Here is a 16,868-nt window from a genome sequence, read left to right as displayed (position 1 = left end):
AGCAATGTGACTGAGTACTGTAGACTTGAGTAAGTGTGACCTTAATCTCTTTCTTCTGACTCGAGTGCTGGCACAGCATGGGAGGCCTGCTTATATGCAGTGCATCCCAAGGGATGCTGGGATCCCTTGGGACTCCAACAGAAACGACCTCTGGTGGCGGTAGAATGCTGGTTACAAGGTGTTGCATACATAAGAGTATGTTAGATTTAGTTAGTGCACAGATGAAGATTAAATTATTGTGGTAATGGTTTCTTTTCATTTCAGAGTGCGGTTTATAAGGTGAGCATTGGAAGATGTGTACTTAAATGGCAGACATTTAGAGACCGCATGGATGAACTACAACAATTGTACATTCCTGTCTGGCATAAAAATAAAAAAGGGAAGGTGGCTTAACCGTGGCTATCAAGGGAAATCAGGGATAGTATTAAAGCCAAGGAAGTGGCATACAAATTGGCCAGAAATAGCAGCGAACCTGGGGACTGGGAGAAATTTAGAACTCAGCAGAGGAGGACAAAGGGTTTGATTAGGGCAGGGAAAATGGAGTATGAGAAGAAGCTTGCAGGGAACATTAAGACGGATTGCAAAAGCTTCTATAGATATGTAAAGAGAAAAAGGTTAGTAAAAACAAACGTAGGTCCCCTGCAGTCAGAATCAGGGGAAGTCATAACGGGGAACAAAAAAATGGCGGACCAATTGAACAAGTACTTTGGTTCGGTATTCACTAAGGAGAACACAAACAACCTTCCGGTTATAAAAGGGGTCGGGGGGTCTAGTAAGGGAGAGGAACTGAGGGAAATCCTTATTAGCCGGGAAATTGTGCTGGGGAAATTGATGGGATTGAAGGCCGATAAATCCCCAGGGCCTGATGGACTGCATCCCAGAGTACTTAAGGAGGTGGCCTTGGAAATAGTGGATGCATTGACAGTCATTTTCCAACATTCCATTGACTCTGGATCAGTTCCTATCGAGTGGAGGGTAGCCAATGTAACCCCACTTTTTAAAAAAGGAGGGAGAGAGAAAACAGGGAATTATAGACCGGTCAGCCTGACATCGGTAGTGGGTAAAATGATGGAATCAATTATTAAGGATGTCATAGCAGTGCATTTGGAAAGAGGTGACATGATAGGTCCAAGTCAGCATGGATTTGTGAAAGGGAAATCATGCTTGACAAATCTTCTGGAATTTTTTGAGGATGTTTCCAGTAGAGTGGACAAGGGAGAACCAGTTGATGTGGTATATTTGGACTTTCAGAAGGCGTTCGACAAGGTCCCATACAAGAGATTGATGTGCAATGTTAGAGCACATGGGATTGGGGGTAGTGTGCTGACATGGATTGAGAACTGGTTGTCAGACAGGAAGCAAAGAGTAGGAGTAAATGGGTACTTTTCAGAATGGCAGGCAGTGACTAGTGGGGTACCGCAAGGTTCTGTATGGGGCCCCAGCTGTTTACACTGTACATTAATGATTTAGATGAGGGGATTAAATGTAGTATCTCCAAATTTGCGGATGACACTAAGTTGGGTGGCAGTGTGAGCTGCGAGGAGGATGCTGTGAGGCTGCAGAGCGACTTGGATAGGTTAGGTGAGTGGGCAAATGCATGGCAGATGAAGTATAATGTGGATAAATGTGAGGTTATCCACTTTGGTGGTAAAAACAGAGAGACAGACTATTATCTGAATGGTGACAGATTAGGAAAAGGGGAGGTGCAAAGAGACCTGGGTGTCGTACATCAGTCATTGAAGGTTGGCATGCAGATGCAGCAGGCGGTTAAGAAAGCAAATGGCATGTTGGCCTTCATAGCAAGGGGATTTGAGTACAGGGGCAGGGAGGTGTTGCTACAGTTGTACAGGGCATTGGTGAGGCCACACCTGGAGTATTGTGTACAGTTTTGGTCTCCTAACCTGAGGAAGGACATTCTTGCTATTGAGGGAGTGCAGCGAAGGTTCACCAGACTGATTCCCGGGATGGCGGGACTGACCTATCAAGAAAGACTGGATCAACTGGGCTTGTATTCACTGGAGTTCAGAAGAATGAGAGGGGACCTCATAGAAACATTTAAAATTCTGACGGGGTTAGACAGGTTAGATGCAGGAAGAATGTTTCCAATGTTGGGGAAGTCCAGAACCAGAGGTCACAGTCTAAGGATAAGGGGTAAGCCATTTAGGACCGAGATGCGGAGGAACTTCTTCACCCAGAGAGTGGTGAACCTGTGGAATTCTCTACCACAGAAAGTTGTTGAGGCCAATTCACTAAATATATTCAAAAAGGAGTTAGATGAGGTCCTTACTACTAGGGGGAGCAAGGGGTATGGCGAGAAAGCAGGAATGGGGTACTGAAGTTGAATGTTCAGCCATGAACTCATTGAATGGCAGTGCAGGCTAGAAGGGCCGAATGGCCTACTCCACCTATTTTCTATGTTTCTATGGATGTTCACTAATCTTGTTGCTCTATTCAGGTACATAAGTAAATAAGGTTATTGGGATATTTTTCACGGCCTATTTATTTTTGTTATGATATTAAAGGGTTAATAATAAAGACAGTTTGCATAAACTTGAGTTTGTATTCCCTGGAGTTTAGAAAGCTTAGGGGTGATCAAACTGAGGTCTTTAAAATGGCAACGGGTGGGGTAGATACAGACAAACTATTTCCTCTGGTGGGGGAATCCAGAATCGGGGATAATCCTGAAATTGGAGCTTGGGACATTTAGGAGTGAAATTAGGAAGCATTTCTTTCCACACAAAGTGTAGTGAACAGAACTCTCTTACCCAAAAGGCTGTGGCTGCTGGTCAGTTGAAATTTTAGGCAAGAGGATCAAGGAATATGGAGCAAAGGTGGGTAACTGAATTGAGACACAGATCAGCCAGAATCTAATAGCATGGCAGAACAGTCTCGAGGGCTGAATGGTCTGCTCCTCTTCCTCTGCTCAAGATTGCTGTAATCCAGTTCCACTGTGGAAGGCAGAAATTATTGTAATTTCTGTCCTTTGTCATAACTTTAGAAGTGGGAAGTATTTTGCTTTTAAATGACTCCACTTCCCAGAATCTTAAACAGAATCAACATCTTTCACTTCACAATCTAAATCATGTGGCACATATGTTTGCTTATTGAATGAGTTGATACAAGTAGAGTAAACCAGTCTTGCTTTTGAGCACCTTGTTGTATTAGGAATGTAACAGGTACTGACCTGTGGTTCAAAAGTGCTGCAGGTATGGCTTTGGCTAATTTGCAGGGAAAAGGGCTGTTTGAGTAAGTTACAAGTGAGTACATCTTTGGGAATTTGGGGTAGGATCTTGACTCATTGCAACCAATATTTGTATCTATATCTTTCTACGAAGAATGTTTTTATAAATAGATGCTCATGAAATTTGATTATTTAAAATTTTTCACATTATCTGTATTGGCACTTGTCTAATAATGTGACATCGCCAAAGTACGACCTGTAAGAACATGAAGTTTAAGTTTTTAAAAAGTTGGCTTGAACTTGTTATAAAAATGTTCAGTTTTCCAGTTTCAAGATTAAGCTTTGACTATCAGAACGCGGCTATATAAAGGAAAATATTTGAATATGCAGCTGAAATTTGCTGCAATCAATATAGAATCATGTTCAAAGATTAATGCATCAATACTCAAGAGATTAGGCAAGTTAGATTCTGATCACAGGGAAGAACCATAGGAGGTTGGGGGGGGCGGGCGGGGGGGTGGGGGAGTGCATTCATGGTGAGCAAGGTGGGATATGGGTGACCCTTGTACTCTCATAAAGGCATATTGATTTTGGTAGCAATTTCTTCTTTATGCTTCAGGTGCATTGGAATGTGTTAACAACTTAAACCTGCTCCCACCTCTCCTTTTATTTTGTCCTTTTTACAAACAACGCCGGCAATTTTCTATTTCTGTAAGTTGGTGAGCTGTTTTTCTGTTTCTGAAGTCTTGCGTGTTGTGTTGGTGTCTTTGGAAAATGCAAAGGTCATGAGCTCTTTCTGATTTTCGAGGCAGTCAAAATCAGAGGGTTGTAGAACATAATTCATTCGTGTTCTTGGTGTTCAGATTAATCTCTGGGAAAGTGGTAGAGATTTAAAGAGTTGAAACATTATTTAGATTTTTTTTGTTTGTGCCATGATCTCCATATGATCTGCACTGTTCTATCTAGCTGTGCATAGCTTTTTATACAGGTTCCAAAGACTTTATTTAATACCTTGTTTTATACTTGCCTATCCCAATACAGTCATTACACCTCAAACAGGTGTCCACAGTAACTTTGTCTGCCATGTGGTGACAGCTGTGGTTCCCTCTTATTCATCATGCACTTGTTTACCCCTGATATCAGCACAGGATGCATGTCTGCTGACAATGCCCAACTTTACCTTTTTACCAGTACCATCAACTCCAAGCCTATCACTATACTTTCCAATTTCTCGTCTGATAGAGTCCTGAAAGAGTATTTTCTTCACCGCCAATGTTGGTAAACTTAGGCCATCCATCCTGTTCCACTCCTACTGCAGCCTTGTGCCTCTGGCTCTAATGCTGTCAATCTTTTTACATAACATAAGTAGGAGTAGGCCATATGACCCCTCAAGCCTGCTCCACCATTCAAAAAGATCATGGCTGATCTGAACTTGGCCTCAACTCCACTTTCTTGCCTCCACTTTCCCCATGACGACTCTATAGTACAAGAATCTGTTTATCTCAGCCTTGAATATATTCAATGACTCAGCTTCTACAGCTCTCTGGGGTAGAGAATTCCAAAGATGCACGACCCTCAGGGAAGAACTTCCTCCTCATCTCCATCTTAAATGGGCAACCCCTTATTTTGAAAGTATGCCCCCTAGTTCTAGATTCCCCCACAAGGGGAAACATCCTCTCAGCATCTATCCTGTCGAGCCCTCTCAGAATCTTGTATTTTTCCATAAGATCATCTCTCATTCTTCTAAACTCCAATAACTACAGGCCCAACCTGCTCAACCTTTCCTCATAAGACAACCACTTCATCCCAGGAATCAACCTGGCGGACCTTCTCAGAACTGCCTCCAATGTAAGTATATCCCTCCTTGAATAAGGAGACCAATACTGTACACAGTACTCGAGATGTGGTCTCAACAACGTCCTGTACAGTCGTAGCAAGATATCCCCCTTGCAATAACGGCCATCATTCCATTTGCCTCCTTAATTACTTGCTGTACCTGCATGCTAACGTTTTGTGTTTCAAGTACGAGGACCCCCAGGTCCCTCTCTACTGTAGCAGCCCTACTATGCTGAACCTGGAGGTACACAACTGCGGCCTCCTTTTAAGCCTGAATTGAGCTCTTTACCCAGGCCCTGTTCATTGCAAGACTAAGCTGTTACACAGATGGAACGTTACTCACTTATGCCATTAACTCTCTTCTACCTTTCTCCCCCCCCCCCCCATCCGCTGTCAAAACCCTAATCCATGCCTTTATCACTTTGAAGATGGGTGTTTGACCTTGCTGACCTCACCACTTCCAGTTTGCAAAATTCAGAAAATCTGATGTCCTCTCCTGCAGTGAATTCCAAACGTGCATCGACCTGTTGTTGCCAAGCTGAACTTTTTCTTTGTGCTTCAGTGAATTGACTGAGATCATTGTCCTCATTTTCCAATCCCTCTGCGGCCTTACTGTTCCCTATCTGATTCATTGCTCTCTTCCTCTGACTCATTCCCTAGTCTCCTCCCTTCACTATTGGAATAAATCCTTCAGCTGCTACACCACTGCTACTTCCTCCCGCATCTTCAAAAGTCATTTTTTTGCGTGCCTTTGGTTTCTTCTGTCCCTCTCTTTTTTTATATAAAGACGCAGTTTCTTCCTTTCCCGCCTGGTCATTGGTGGCTATGCCTAATGTCTTGATAATTCCCTATCTAAATCTCCGCTCCTTCCTTCCTTCCTTTAAGACCCTCCTTAAAACCTACATCTTTGACCAAGTATTTAGTCAGCCCTCTTAATATTTTCTTTGGCTCGGTTTCAATGTTTGTCTGAATATACCCCTGTGAAGCACCTTGGGACGTTTAACTATGTTGAGCTATATAAATGCAAATTGTTGTTGGTGGGGTTCAGCTTGCTGCCTGTAAAGTATTTTGTAAAGTTATTTACACTGCAATGTATTAATGCAAGTTGGTGCCTCCCTTACCGTAGCTCACCTCGCACTGTTTTCTGGACTTTATATTGGTTAACATTTGCGATTGCTGTTTGTACTTATTTGATACTTACGCAAAAGTGACAACAAATTTTCAGTTTTTATACTGGGTTTATGTTGTATGTTTATACTGTTAATGTCTGTATAAAATTACAAGCATAAATGGGCAAGTATCAAAGGTGACACAGTGCTTGTAATAAGGCTGTGGTTATTCACTTTCTTGGTTTTATGGCAAAGTTAATTTACCAATTACACACCCATTCTGCAATTCTCCTCTATTAACTACAACCCCAAATTTGAAATTATACATCCAGTTCCCAAGTCCAAATCGTTTATGTAAATTCTGAGCAACAGTGATCCCAGCACCGATCATTGTAGAACACCACGTCCCACCATTTGCCAATCTGAGTAACTATCTTTAACTCCTACTCTGTTTTCTACTTTGTAGACAGAATGCTATCCATTCTGTTATTTGTCCCATGACTCCATATGTTCTGACCTTAGTCATGAGTCTACTATGCAGTACCTTATTGAAGCCTTTTCAGAAATCCAAATATATTATGTCTACTACATTACTCATATCTACCCTTTGTTACTACTTCAAAGAATTCTTTAAGGTTGGTCAAGCATTAACTTCCCTTTTGGAATCCGTGCTGACTACTCTACTATATTTTCAGTTTCTAGATGTTCTTCTATTACATCTTTGAGTAAGGATTCCATTTATATATAGGAATCCCAATTTCCTGTTTTGCACAGCGACATAACTCAGGAGTTAAATTTAACTCCATTTGGTGACATTGTATGAAACATAGCTTCTTCCACCTAATGCTTCATCTTGGTATTACTAGGCTGGTTGGCTGCTGGGTGTCCATAAGACCCACTTGGGATTAAGGTGCCCTTTTCCACTCGCAGCTAGGACCTGGTATGGCCCCACTGTAGGCTCCACCACTTCTGCAATTGTGTTGGTTGCCCAGCCCTGTGTAGATTCTTACACGTCTGCCAATAAAAGGAACTGGTGCGAGGATCTCAATGTGTGGCCAACCTATAAAGACATGTCCAATGTAGCCATCCCTGTGCACACCATGGCCCTATGATTCACTCCAAGCAATCTACAAGATTCCAGCAAAGCCAGACATGATGATCTGTGCCATTCTGCAACCCCTAGCCTGGATAGCAACGGTTTGAGCATCTGTTGGAGAGGCAAGAACAACTGATAGGCCTTTGACATGGAAGGTCACATTGCAGATGTCCCTGGAGTTGACGTAAGTTCCGTGGTAGACTGCAGTGCGGTGAACTGGTCATGCAAAGCTGTGTACAAACTATTGGGCTTCTCCTCCTGAGCTGCCATCTGCACCAGAACATCATCCTTTCGATCTGTGTTTTTAAAATGAGGCCCCAATATTCAGGTTTATCAGCTGAGGTGGGACACAATGGCCCTCCAGCAACTCTTCTCCCACCATCACCAACCCCGGCTTACCCATGCTCTGCAGCTCTTCCTGTGACTCACTCTCTAACATCCCCTAAGTTGGATGTATCTGAATTGGTGCTTGGCATGAGTAGTAATAGAAACATAGAAACATAGAAAATAGGTGTAGGAGTAGGCCATTCGGCCCTTCTAGCCTGCACCGCCATTCAATGAGTTCATGGCTGAACATTCAACTTCAGTACCCCATTCCTGCTTTCTCGCCATACCCCTTGATCCCCCTAGTAGTAAGGACCTCATCTAACTCCTTTTTGAATATATTTAGTGAATTGGCCTCAACAACTTTCTGTGGTAGAGAATTCCACAGGTTCACCACTCTCTGGGTGAAGAAGTTCCTCCGCATCTCGGTCCTAAATGGCTTACCCCTTATCCTTAGACTGTGACCTCTGGTTCTGGACTTCCCCAACATTGGGAACATTCTTCCTGCATCTAACCTGTCTAACCCCGTCAGAATTTGATATGTTTCTATGAGGTCCCCTCTCATTCTTCTGAACTCCAGTGAATACAAGCCCAGTTGATCCAGTCTTTCTTGATAGGTCAGTCCCGCCATCCCGGGAATCAGTCTGGTGAACCTTCGCTGCACTCCCTCAATAGCAAGAATGTCCTTCCTCAGGTTAGGAGACCAAAACTGTACACAATACTCCAGGTGTGGCCTCACCAATGCCCTGTACAACTGTAGCAACACCTCCCTGCCCCTGTACTCAAATCCCCTTGCTATGAAGGCCAACATGCCATTTGCTTTCTTAACCGCCTGCTGCACCTGCATGCCAATGTGTTGTGTTAACTGCTGGCATGGCCAAATGCACTGGACCTTGGTTCTCCTTGCCTGCCAACAGTGCCTTTTGAAAATCCATGCAAATGCTGCACTTGATTTTCCAAGCAGATTAAATTAATGTTCCCTACTGAGTACACTGAATTAATGGAAGGCAATGGTGCATTTCTCTCCCTTAGTTGGTCTGGTAAGGTTATTGAACTTCTCACAGCGCTATCTCCACGTGTGAGGAGTGGTGGAGATGGCAGTGACATCAGTCATCAGTATTTTTTGGTAGGAAGGACAGAGACCACATACTCCTTGGAAAATAAATGTCTAAATGGGATAGAGAAACAGAGGGATCTGGGGCCACAGATACACAAATCACTACAAGTAGTGATGCAGGTTAATAAGGCCATTTTTATAAAACATAGCACTGGGGTTCATTTCTGGAGGGATGGGATTGAAGTGCAGATATGTCTTGTTAAACTTGTACAGAATCTTGGATAGACCACACTTAAAGTACTGTAACAGTTTTGGTCTGCATATTGTAAAAGGGATATCGAGGGACTGGAGAAGGTGCAAAAAAGATTTACAAGAATGATACCAGAACTGAGAGGTTATACCCATCAGGAAAGCTGGAACAGGCTAGGGCTCTATTTAGAAAAGAGAAAGCTGAGGGGGGACCTGATAGAGGTCTTTAAGATTGTAAAAGGGTTTGATAGGGTAGACGTAGAGAAGATGTTTCCACTTGTGGGTGAGATCAGAACTAGGGGTGATGAATGTACGATGCTCACTAATAAATCTTACCAGTAATTGGTAAGACTATGGAACTCCCAAACACAAGGAATAGTTGAGGTGAATACCAAAGATGCATTTAAGGGGAAGCTAGATAAGCATCATAGAGGGACGTGATCTGGGCCAGGAGAGGTGAGGGCCCAGGGGCAGCACGAGCCAGCCCACACTGCGATATGTGTGCGCACTAGGTCCGTGCAGCAGAGTTGGTCTCCAGTTGTCTTGCTTAATCCTCGCCACTGGACCAAGACCTAGCTTTGTCAAGCCCGTGTGGTGGCTGGTGCGCAATGACCACCACACGTTAAAAAAAATCCACGCACAGGCATCTTCCACCCTTCAAGATATAATTCTGGATCTGGAATATTAGGTCCTTCATTGGAACACCTGTGAACTCATCCCTTTTTGGCGTGGAAGCAAGTCATCCTTGTTTCGAGGGACTGCCTATGATGATGATTTATGGAGAGTTGAATTTGTAAATATATTGTAGAGTACTTTTTTTTTCAAAGCCGAGAATAGGAAAAATTGGCGTTCGTTTTTCAATGAACAGCTGCAACTACAAATGAAAACCGAGAAATGCTGCTGATCAGTAATTCTAGCTTTGACCCTCTTGTCCCTTGCTGGAAAAAGAAATTCATATGAAACTTTTAAACGAAACAAATGAGCTAACCTTTTTTTTCCAAATCCCTCCATGGCCTCGCCCCTCCCTATCTCTGTAATCTCCTCCAGCCCCACAACCCTCTGAGATGTCTGTGCTCCTCTAATTCTGCCCCCCTGAGCATCCCCGATTATAATTATTCAACCATTGGTGGCTGTGTCATAAGAACATAAGAACATAAGAATTAGGAACAGGAGTAGACCATCGAGCCCCTCGAGCCTGCTCCGCCATTCAACAAGATCATGGCTGATCTGGCCGTGGATTCAGCTCCACTTACCTGCCCGCTCCCCGTAACCCTTAATTCCCTTATTGGTTAAAAATCTATCTACCTGTGACTTGAATACATTCAATGAGCTAGCCTCAACTGCTTCCTTGGGCAGAGAATTCCACAGATTTACAAACCCTCTGGGAGAAGAAATTCCTTCTTAACTCGGTTTTAAATTGTCTCCCCCGTATTTTGAGGCTGTGCCCCCTAGTTCTAGTCTCCCCGACCAGTGGAAACAACCTCTCTGCCTCTATCTTGTCTATCCCTTTCATTATTTTAAATGTTTCTATAAGATCACCCCTCATCCTTCTGAACTCCAACGAGTAAAGACCCAGTCTACTCAATCTATCATAAGGTAACCCTCTCATCTCCGGAATCGGCCTCTTGAATCGTCTCTGTACCCCCTCCAAAGCTAGTATATCCTTCCTTAAGTAAGATGACCAAAACTGCACGCAGTACTCCAGGTGCAGCCTCACCAATACCCTTTCCAGTTGCAGAAGGACCTCCCTGCTTTTGTACTCCATCCCTCTCGCAATGAAAGCCAACATTCCATTCGCCTTCCTGATTATCTGCTGCACCTGCAAGCTAACTTTTTGGGATTCATGCACAAGGACAGGACCCCCAGGTCCCTCTGCACCGCAGCATGTTGTAATTTCTCCCCATTTCCCCCCAAGGTTGATGATCTCACACTTTCCGACATTGTATTCCATCTGCCAAACCTTAGCCCATTCGCTTAACCTATCTAAATCTCTTTGCAGCCTCTCTGTGTCCTCTACACAACCTGCTTTCCCACTAATCTTTGTGTCATCTGCAAATTTTGTTACACTACACTCTGTCCCCTCTTCCAGGTCACCTATGTATATTGTAAACAGTTGTGGTCCCAGCACCGATCCCTGTGTCTTCTATTGTCCAGGCCCTAAGCTCTGGAATTCCCTGCCCAAACCTCTCCGCCTCTCTTTCCTCTTTCAAGATGCTCCTTAAAACCTACCTCTTTGACCAAGCTTTTGGTCATTGCCCTAATTTCTCCTTATGTGGCCTGGTGTCCAATTTTTTGCCTCATAATACTCCTGTGAAGCATCCTGGGACATTTTATTTTGTTAAAGGCGCTATATAAATACAAGTTATGAACCCACACTCTTGAACGTTGTCAGTTCTATTTGCGATGTGATTATGTTTAAAGTATGCAGAGGGGTCTGGATTGTGGAGTCTTTGGACTCTGCCCTTTCACGATTGCAGTCAGTGTTTGAGTGCAGTCCTGACTGAGGTTCTCCTTTGAGCATCTTTAAGGTTCCAGAACTCTTAACTTGACGACAATTTGCTCCTAATTGAGCACTTGGATGGGACATGGGCCATCTGATTGGGAACTGAAAATAAATGTTGCATTTTATAACGGTGAAAGAACACATTATTGGGCCAGGATAGGGAGTTTTATTCACCACATCATCATCCATGGTATACTTGACTTGGTTGCACTTAATACTGACAGTTTACAGGACACTAATGAACAGGAACAAACTGATGGTATATCTGTGGTAGGCTGAAACGTTTGACTTTTTTTTTTGTAGAAATCTATCCAATTCAGGATTTTCTAAATAACACTGGTTCTTGTAAGACTGGAGATGTCTGAGACTGTTGCTGTGTATGAATAGGTCATTGTTAGCTTTATTTGAAGTATAAAAGGTTAGCTGTACTTACATTATGTGCAGCCACATTACTAGCTAATTTATCATAAGTGATAATTGAATAGGAAATACAGCTGTGCAGAAAAGATTCTTTATTTTTGTTGAATGAATTAGCAGTTATATGCAATGTATATAACATCAAGTGAAAGAGTAAGCATTTTACATGGGGAAGTGGTGGGCATTGAGCAAAAGGTGAAGGAATTTCAAAGGTGGGAGGCTGAAGAGACTTTTCTGCAAGCTTTTGAAGCAGAGGATTACTTGGGATATACAGAAACAGGCCATTTGGCCCAACCAGTCCATGTCGCCGTTTATGCTCCACTCGCGCCTCCTCTCGTCTTTCCTCATCTAAATCTATCAGCACAACCTTCTATTCCCTTCTCCCTCATGCACTTATCTAACCTCCCCTTAAATGTATCTATACTATTTGTCTCAACTACTCCAAGGTAGAAAGTTCTACATTCTCATCACTGAGTAAAGCAGGTTCTTCTGGATTCCATATTTGATTTCTTGGTGATGATCTTATACTGATGGCCTCTAGTTATGCTTTTTCCCACAAATGGAAACGCGCTCTCAGTATCTACTCTTACCAAAACCCTTCATAATTTTTAAAGACCTCAATTAGGTCACCCCCTCCCCGGCCTTCATTTTTCCAATAAAAGAGACCCAGCTTGTTCATCTTTCCTGATAGGTATACTCTCGCATTTCTGATATTAATGGACAAGGTGAAATAGTTTTGAGAGAGAGCAGGGGCATAATGGCTAAATGATCAGTCAAAGTGAAGAGGGGGGTGGACTAGCTGTAAGATTGATTCCTGGGATGTGAAGATTGTCCGATGAGAGATTGAGTAGCATAGGCCTATATTCTCTGCAGTTTAGCAGAATGAGAGGTGATCTCATTGGAACAATTAACATTCTTAGAAGGCATGACAGGTTAGATGCTGAGAGTCTGTTTTCCCTGACTGGAGAGTTGAGCAGGGTCATAGTCTCGGGATAATTGGTCGACCATTTAGGACTGGAGAGAAATTTCTTCACTCAGACGGTTGTAAATCTCTGAAATTCTCTGTCTGAGGGCTGTAGATGCTCAGTCTTTGAGTATATTCAAGACTAAGATCAATATGTTTTTGGACACGAAGGGAATCGAGGAATATGGGGATAGGGCAGGAAAGGCATGATCTTATTGAATGGCAGAGCAGGCTCGAGGGGCCATATGGTGTACTCCTGCTCCTAATTCTTAAATGGAGGCTAAGAACTGGGACATATGGGTGGAGAGAATTTCCCAATTAGGGTGGGGTGAGAGCATAGAGGAATTTTAAAATGAAGATACAAGATCTTGACATTGATTAGATAAAGCACATGGAGTCCGTGTAGCTGGTTCAGGGTTTTGTGCAACATGGGCGGCACTGGGTTAGCTGAAGGGTAGAGGAAGGAAAGTGTTCGATAGATGAATCTACCGAGATGGTGACTGGATAGAATTAACACAAAGTATACCCTACATGCTGCTGTCTTCTCCAGTTTAATGTCCAGATTTATAGGGTAGCTTAAACACATGTCTGCTATTTCGTACTTCTACTAAAAGGGAAGATAGCTTAACACTTTCCTGAAGGTGTTCGGTTTAAATTTCTCGACCAGAGGCTGTCGGTGAAGGGCTTACAGACTGGTAATCTACTAGTTGGAAATGTATATCGGGCAAGTCAACACGTGCAGCGAAAAGTTGACTTGGCTGTATGAGTGAAGCGTTAATTTATCTATTCTCTCCACAGGTGCTGACTGGTCTGCTGTGTATTTCCAGCATTTTCTGGTTTGGTTTGATTTCTAGCATTTGCACCCTTTTTTTTTGTTTTTTGATCTGCCGGCTGGGTTGTGTTGGACCGCCTGCGATTGGAGCTTTGCTGTGAAGTAGATGCAGCATTACTCTTTGTTTTTCTCTTCCTTTTTCAGCTCCGCCATCACATCCTGTTTAAATCAGGTATATCAGAGCCTGGCCAATCTGATTCGCTGGTCTGATCGGGTGATGTTAGAAGGTGTGAATCTGGATGACAAGGAAATGGTCATGGCGATGATTAAGGCAGTGCTCGATGGGGTGAAGGTATGTGTTTAAAAAAAATTCGGAGCAGCTAAATCCGTCATGTGCTTTCCACAACCTTTCATGGAGTGGGTTACAAGAACGCGGGTAATTGCTTTTCTTGTCTGCCAGCGTTTGAATTTCCATCCCACAAAACATCTCCAGAGTATTCCCGACTTCCTATTCTACATGGTTAGCGTCATTTTCCACACTCCTATTTCTCTGTAGAAAAGCACCTGATATCAGATTTGCAGCAACCACAACAGCAGGACTGAGATTGAGCGATCGCTGCATAAATTGTGGGTGGAAGCCCTTTTATTTTAATTTCTTCCGTTGGAAAGTTTGTGATCTCTATTTGATCAGACTTGAAATAAAGATTATCTTTTATGAATATTAAGCAGTAAGATTTCCTTTCTTCTAAAGATGTAAAATTTCCTATTTAACCAGGAATTTACATTGATAAAATGGAATTGCTCATTTTTCCCTTGATTATATTTGCTTTCCAGTAAAAAAAAAAAAAATCTGGATTGGTTTTGCTGATTTTTCAATGCGATGTATACATTAATTTAACAAAAATTAAATTCCACTATCAATTTATGCTGTTTCATTCCAACTTGTAGGATGGGCTCGCTTTTTTGAAAATGTGAATGGACTGTAATAAGAACATAAGAAGTAGGTAATAGGAGCAGGAGTAGGCCATTTGGCCCCTCGAGCCTGCTCCGCCATTCAATAAGATGGCTGATCTGATCTTGGGCTCAGCTCCATTTCCCTGCCTGCTCCCCATAACCCTTCACTCACTTCTCATTCAAAAATCTGTCTATCACCACCTTAAATATATTCAATGACCCAGTCTCCACAGCTCTCTTGGGCAGAGAATTCCACAGATTTATGACTCAAAGAAGAAATTCCTCCTCCTCTCAGTTCTAAATAGGCGACCCTTATTTTTAAACTGTGCCCCTTAGTTCTAGATTCCCTCACGAGTGGAAACATTTTCTCTGCATCTACCTTGTCGAGCCCCCTCAGTTTCTTACGTTTCAATAAGATCATCTCTCATTCTTCTAAACGCCAAGGAGTCTAGGCCCAACCTGCTCAACCCTTCTTCATAAGTCAACCCCTTCATCTCAGGAATCAACCGAGTGAAACTTCTCTGGACTGCCTCCAATGCAAGTATATCCCTCCTTAAATAAGGAGACCAAAACTGTACGCAGTACTCTAGGTGTGGTCTCACCAATACCCTATACAGTTGTAGCAGGGCTTCACTGCTTTTATATTCCATCCCCCTTGCAATAAAGGTCAACATTCCATTTCCCTTTCTGATTACTTGCTGTACCTGTATAACCTTTTGTGTTTCATGCATAAGGACCTCCAGATCCCCCTCATGCAGCATTTTGTAATCTCTCCATTTAAATAATTTGTTTTTTAATTTTTCCTGCCAAAGTGGATAACCTCACGCTTTCCCACATTATACTCTATCTGCCAAATTTTTGCCCATTAACTTAGCCTGTCTGTATCCTGTTGCAGATTTTTTGTCTGTTAGATCTCTTAATTTTAATGAAATACGAACTCCGATGGTAGTTTTAACTTTTTAATCTTGGCGGAGAGTAACAAGCTGCTGGCTGATTGCCAGTTCCTTTGTCTTACTGAGACACATGGTCAAAATGGCTGTATTTTATACCGGGTTCAATTTACAGAAAAGAACTCGCCTTCTTTGACCTTATTGGCTCAATCAATATTCTTTTAACGTTTTAATTGGCTCGCTACCCAAGGTCCGAAAATGTCAAGTTGATTGATGAGTTAATGCAACATGCCGAACTGCATGTAGCAGCCTTGACTTGGGAGTCTGTGAATTTTCACAATCTGTCTAAATGCAGCCTGTTTGAATTCTCTATCAGTGTCCTCGCAACTTGCTTTCCCACCCATCTTTATATTATCAGCAAACATTACACTCGGTCCCTTTATCCAAGTCATCAATATAGATTGTAAATAGTTGAAGACCCAGCACCGATCCCTGTGGCACCCCACTAGTTACCGTTTGCCAACCAGAAAATGACCCATTTATCCCGACTGTTTTCTGTTAGTTAGCCAATCCTCAACAAAGTGAACTGACTAAACCTTTAAGACAACAATGGAAAAGTGAGCTTCAGCGTGAATTTCATCCCACTGGAGACTGTTTTAGTATTAGCTAATGCTTTGGTACTTAAAATCTATATATGCTAATTGGCATTCCAGTTTGTCTACATACTGACTGATTTGAGTTCTAATGTCTTAATAAGCTAGTGATAGCACTAAGTTTTACAAATGGTGATTGTTAGCAGGAACCAGAATTTGTTGCTTCTATGATAACTGGCAAGTATTTGCTCCCTTTGGGGAAATTTGAAATTGTATATCCTGGTAAACCTGTGCGATGAAAGTATTTCTAATAAAACCAAGAGCGGGGTTCACCAATAGTTGGAAGTTTTGGAAGATAATTTTTAAGGCTTTAGCACAGATATTGTGCATTTTAGGAATTGGCTATATTCCATCTTGGTTATTGCAGAAAGATTGAACTAGAACTCAAACAAACGATTACCCCAGACATGCACGGAGGGCGGTACCATTTTCTTTCCAGATGCAGCTGGCTGTGATACCACAAGATGAAAGATAACTGGGGCCCTAGTCACCGTATAAACAAGACAGAACAATACCTATGAGCACTACAGCAATGTTGAACATCGATTTGCTTTTGTAGTTGTTGATCCTTGACGTAATGTTCCATTTTGTGAGTTTGACTGGGTGGAACATTTCTATAAAATATCAATTTTTCTAATGTTGCCACAGCTGAACTAACTTGTGGTACATTTAAAGGAATTGCTGTCATTCGGTAACTTTTTTTACTGGTGGAACTTTGAATTGCCATGTGTGCTTTTTGGAAAATTTTTGCTCAGTTAAGTATTTTTTTGGTTCCTGAATAACCTGCAATGAAAGGGAGCGCGGACCAGGTTAAATCCCAGCCCCTCCCTCATCTTTCATATTTCACCTGTTTTCCAGACATG

General features: G+C 42.5%; 1 protein-coding gene across 10 annotated transcripts in view; it reads left to right on the top strand.

The window, feature by feature from the left end:
* rapgef1b (Rap guanine nucleotide exchange factor (GEF) 1b) overlaps positions 1-16,868 on the top strand; it is a 203,660-nt gene that overhangs the window by 75,784 nt on the left and 111,008 nt on the right. For all 10 annotated transcript variants that reach the window (XR_011588156.1, XM_070863848.1, XM_070863841.1 and 7 more), the window contains exon 4: positions 13,713-13,860. Coding sequence is in view for 9 of the 10 variants with exons in the window: in XM_070863848.1 (XP_070719949.1) it covers positions 13,713-13,860 (148 nt within the window). In the remaining variant the exon portion in view is untranslated. The remainder of the gene's footprint in view (positions 1-13,712; positions 13,861-16,868) is intronic.

The sequence above is a fragment of the Pristiophorus japonicus genome, chromosome 20 (assembly GCF_044704955.1).
Source record: "Pristiophorus japonicus isolate sPriJap1 chromosome 20, sPriJap1.hap1, whole genome shotgun sequence".
Classification (NCBI taxonomy): Eukaryota; Metazoa; Chordata; class Chondrichthyes; family Pristiophoridae; genus Pristiophorus; species Pristiophorus japonicus.
Note: the sequence above shows the minus strand (reverse complement) of the source record. Positions and strands in the feature narration are given on the sequence as shown.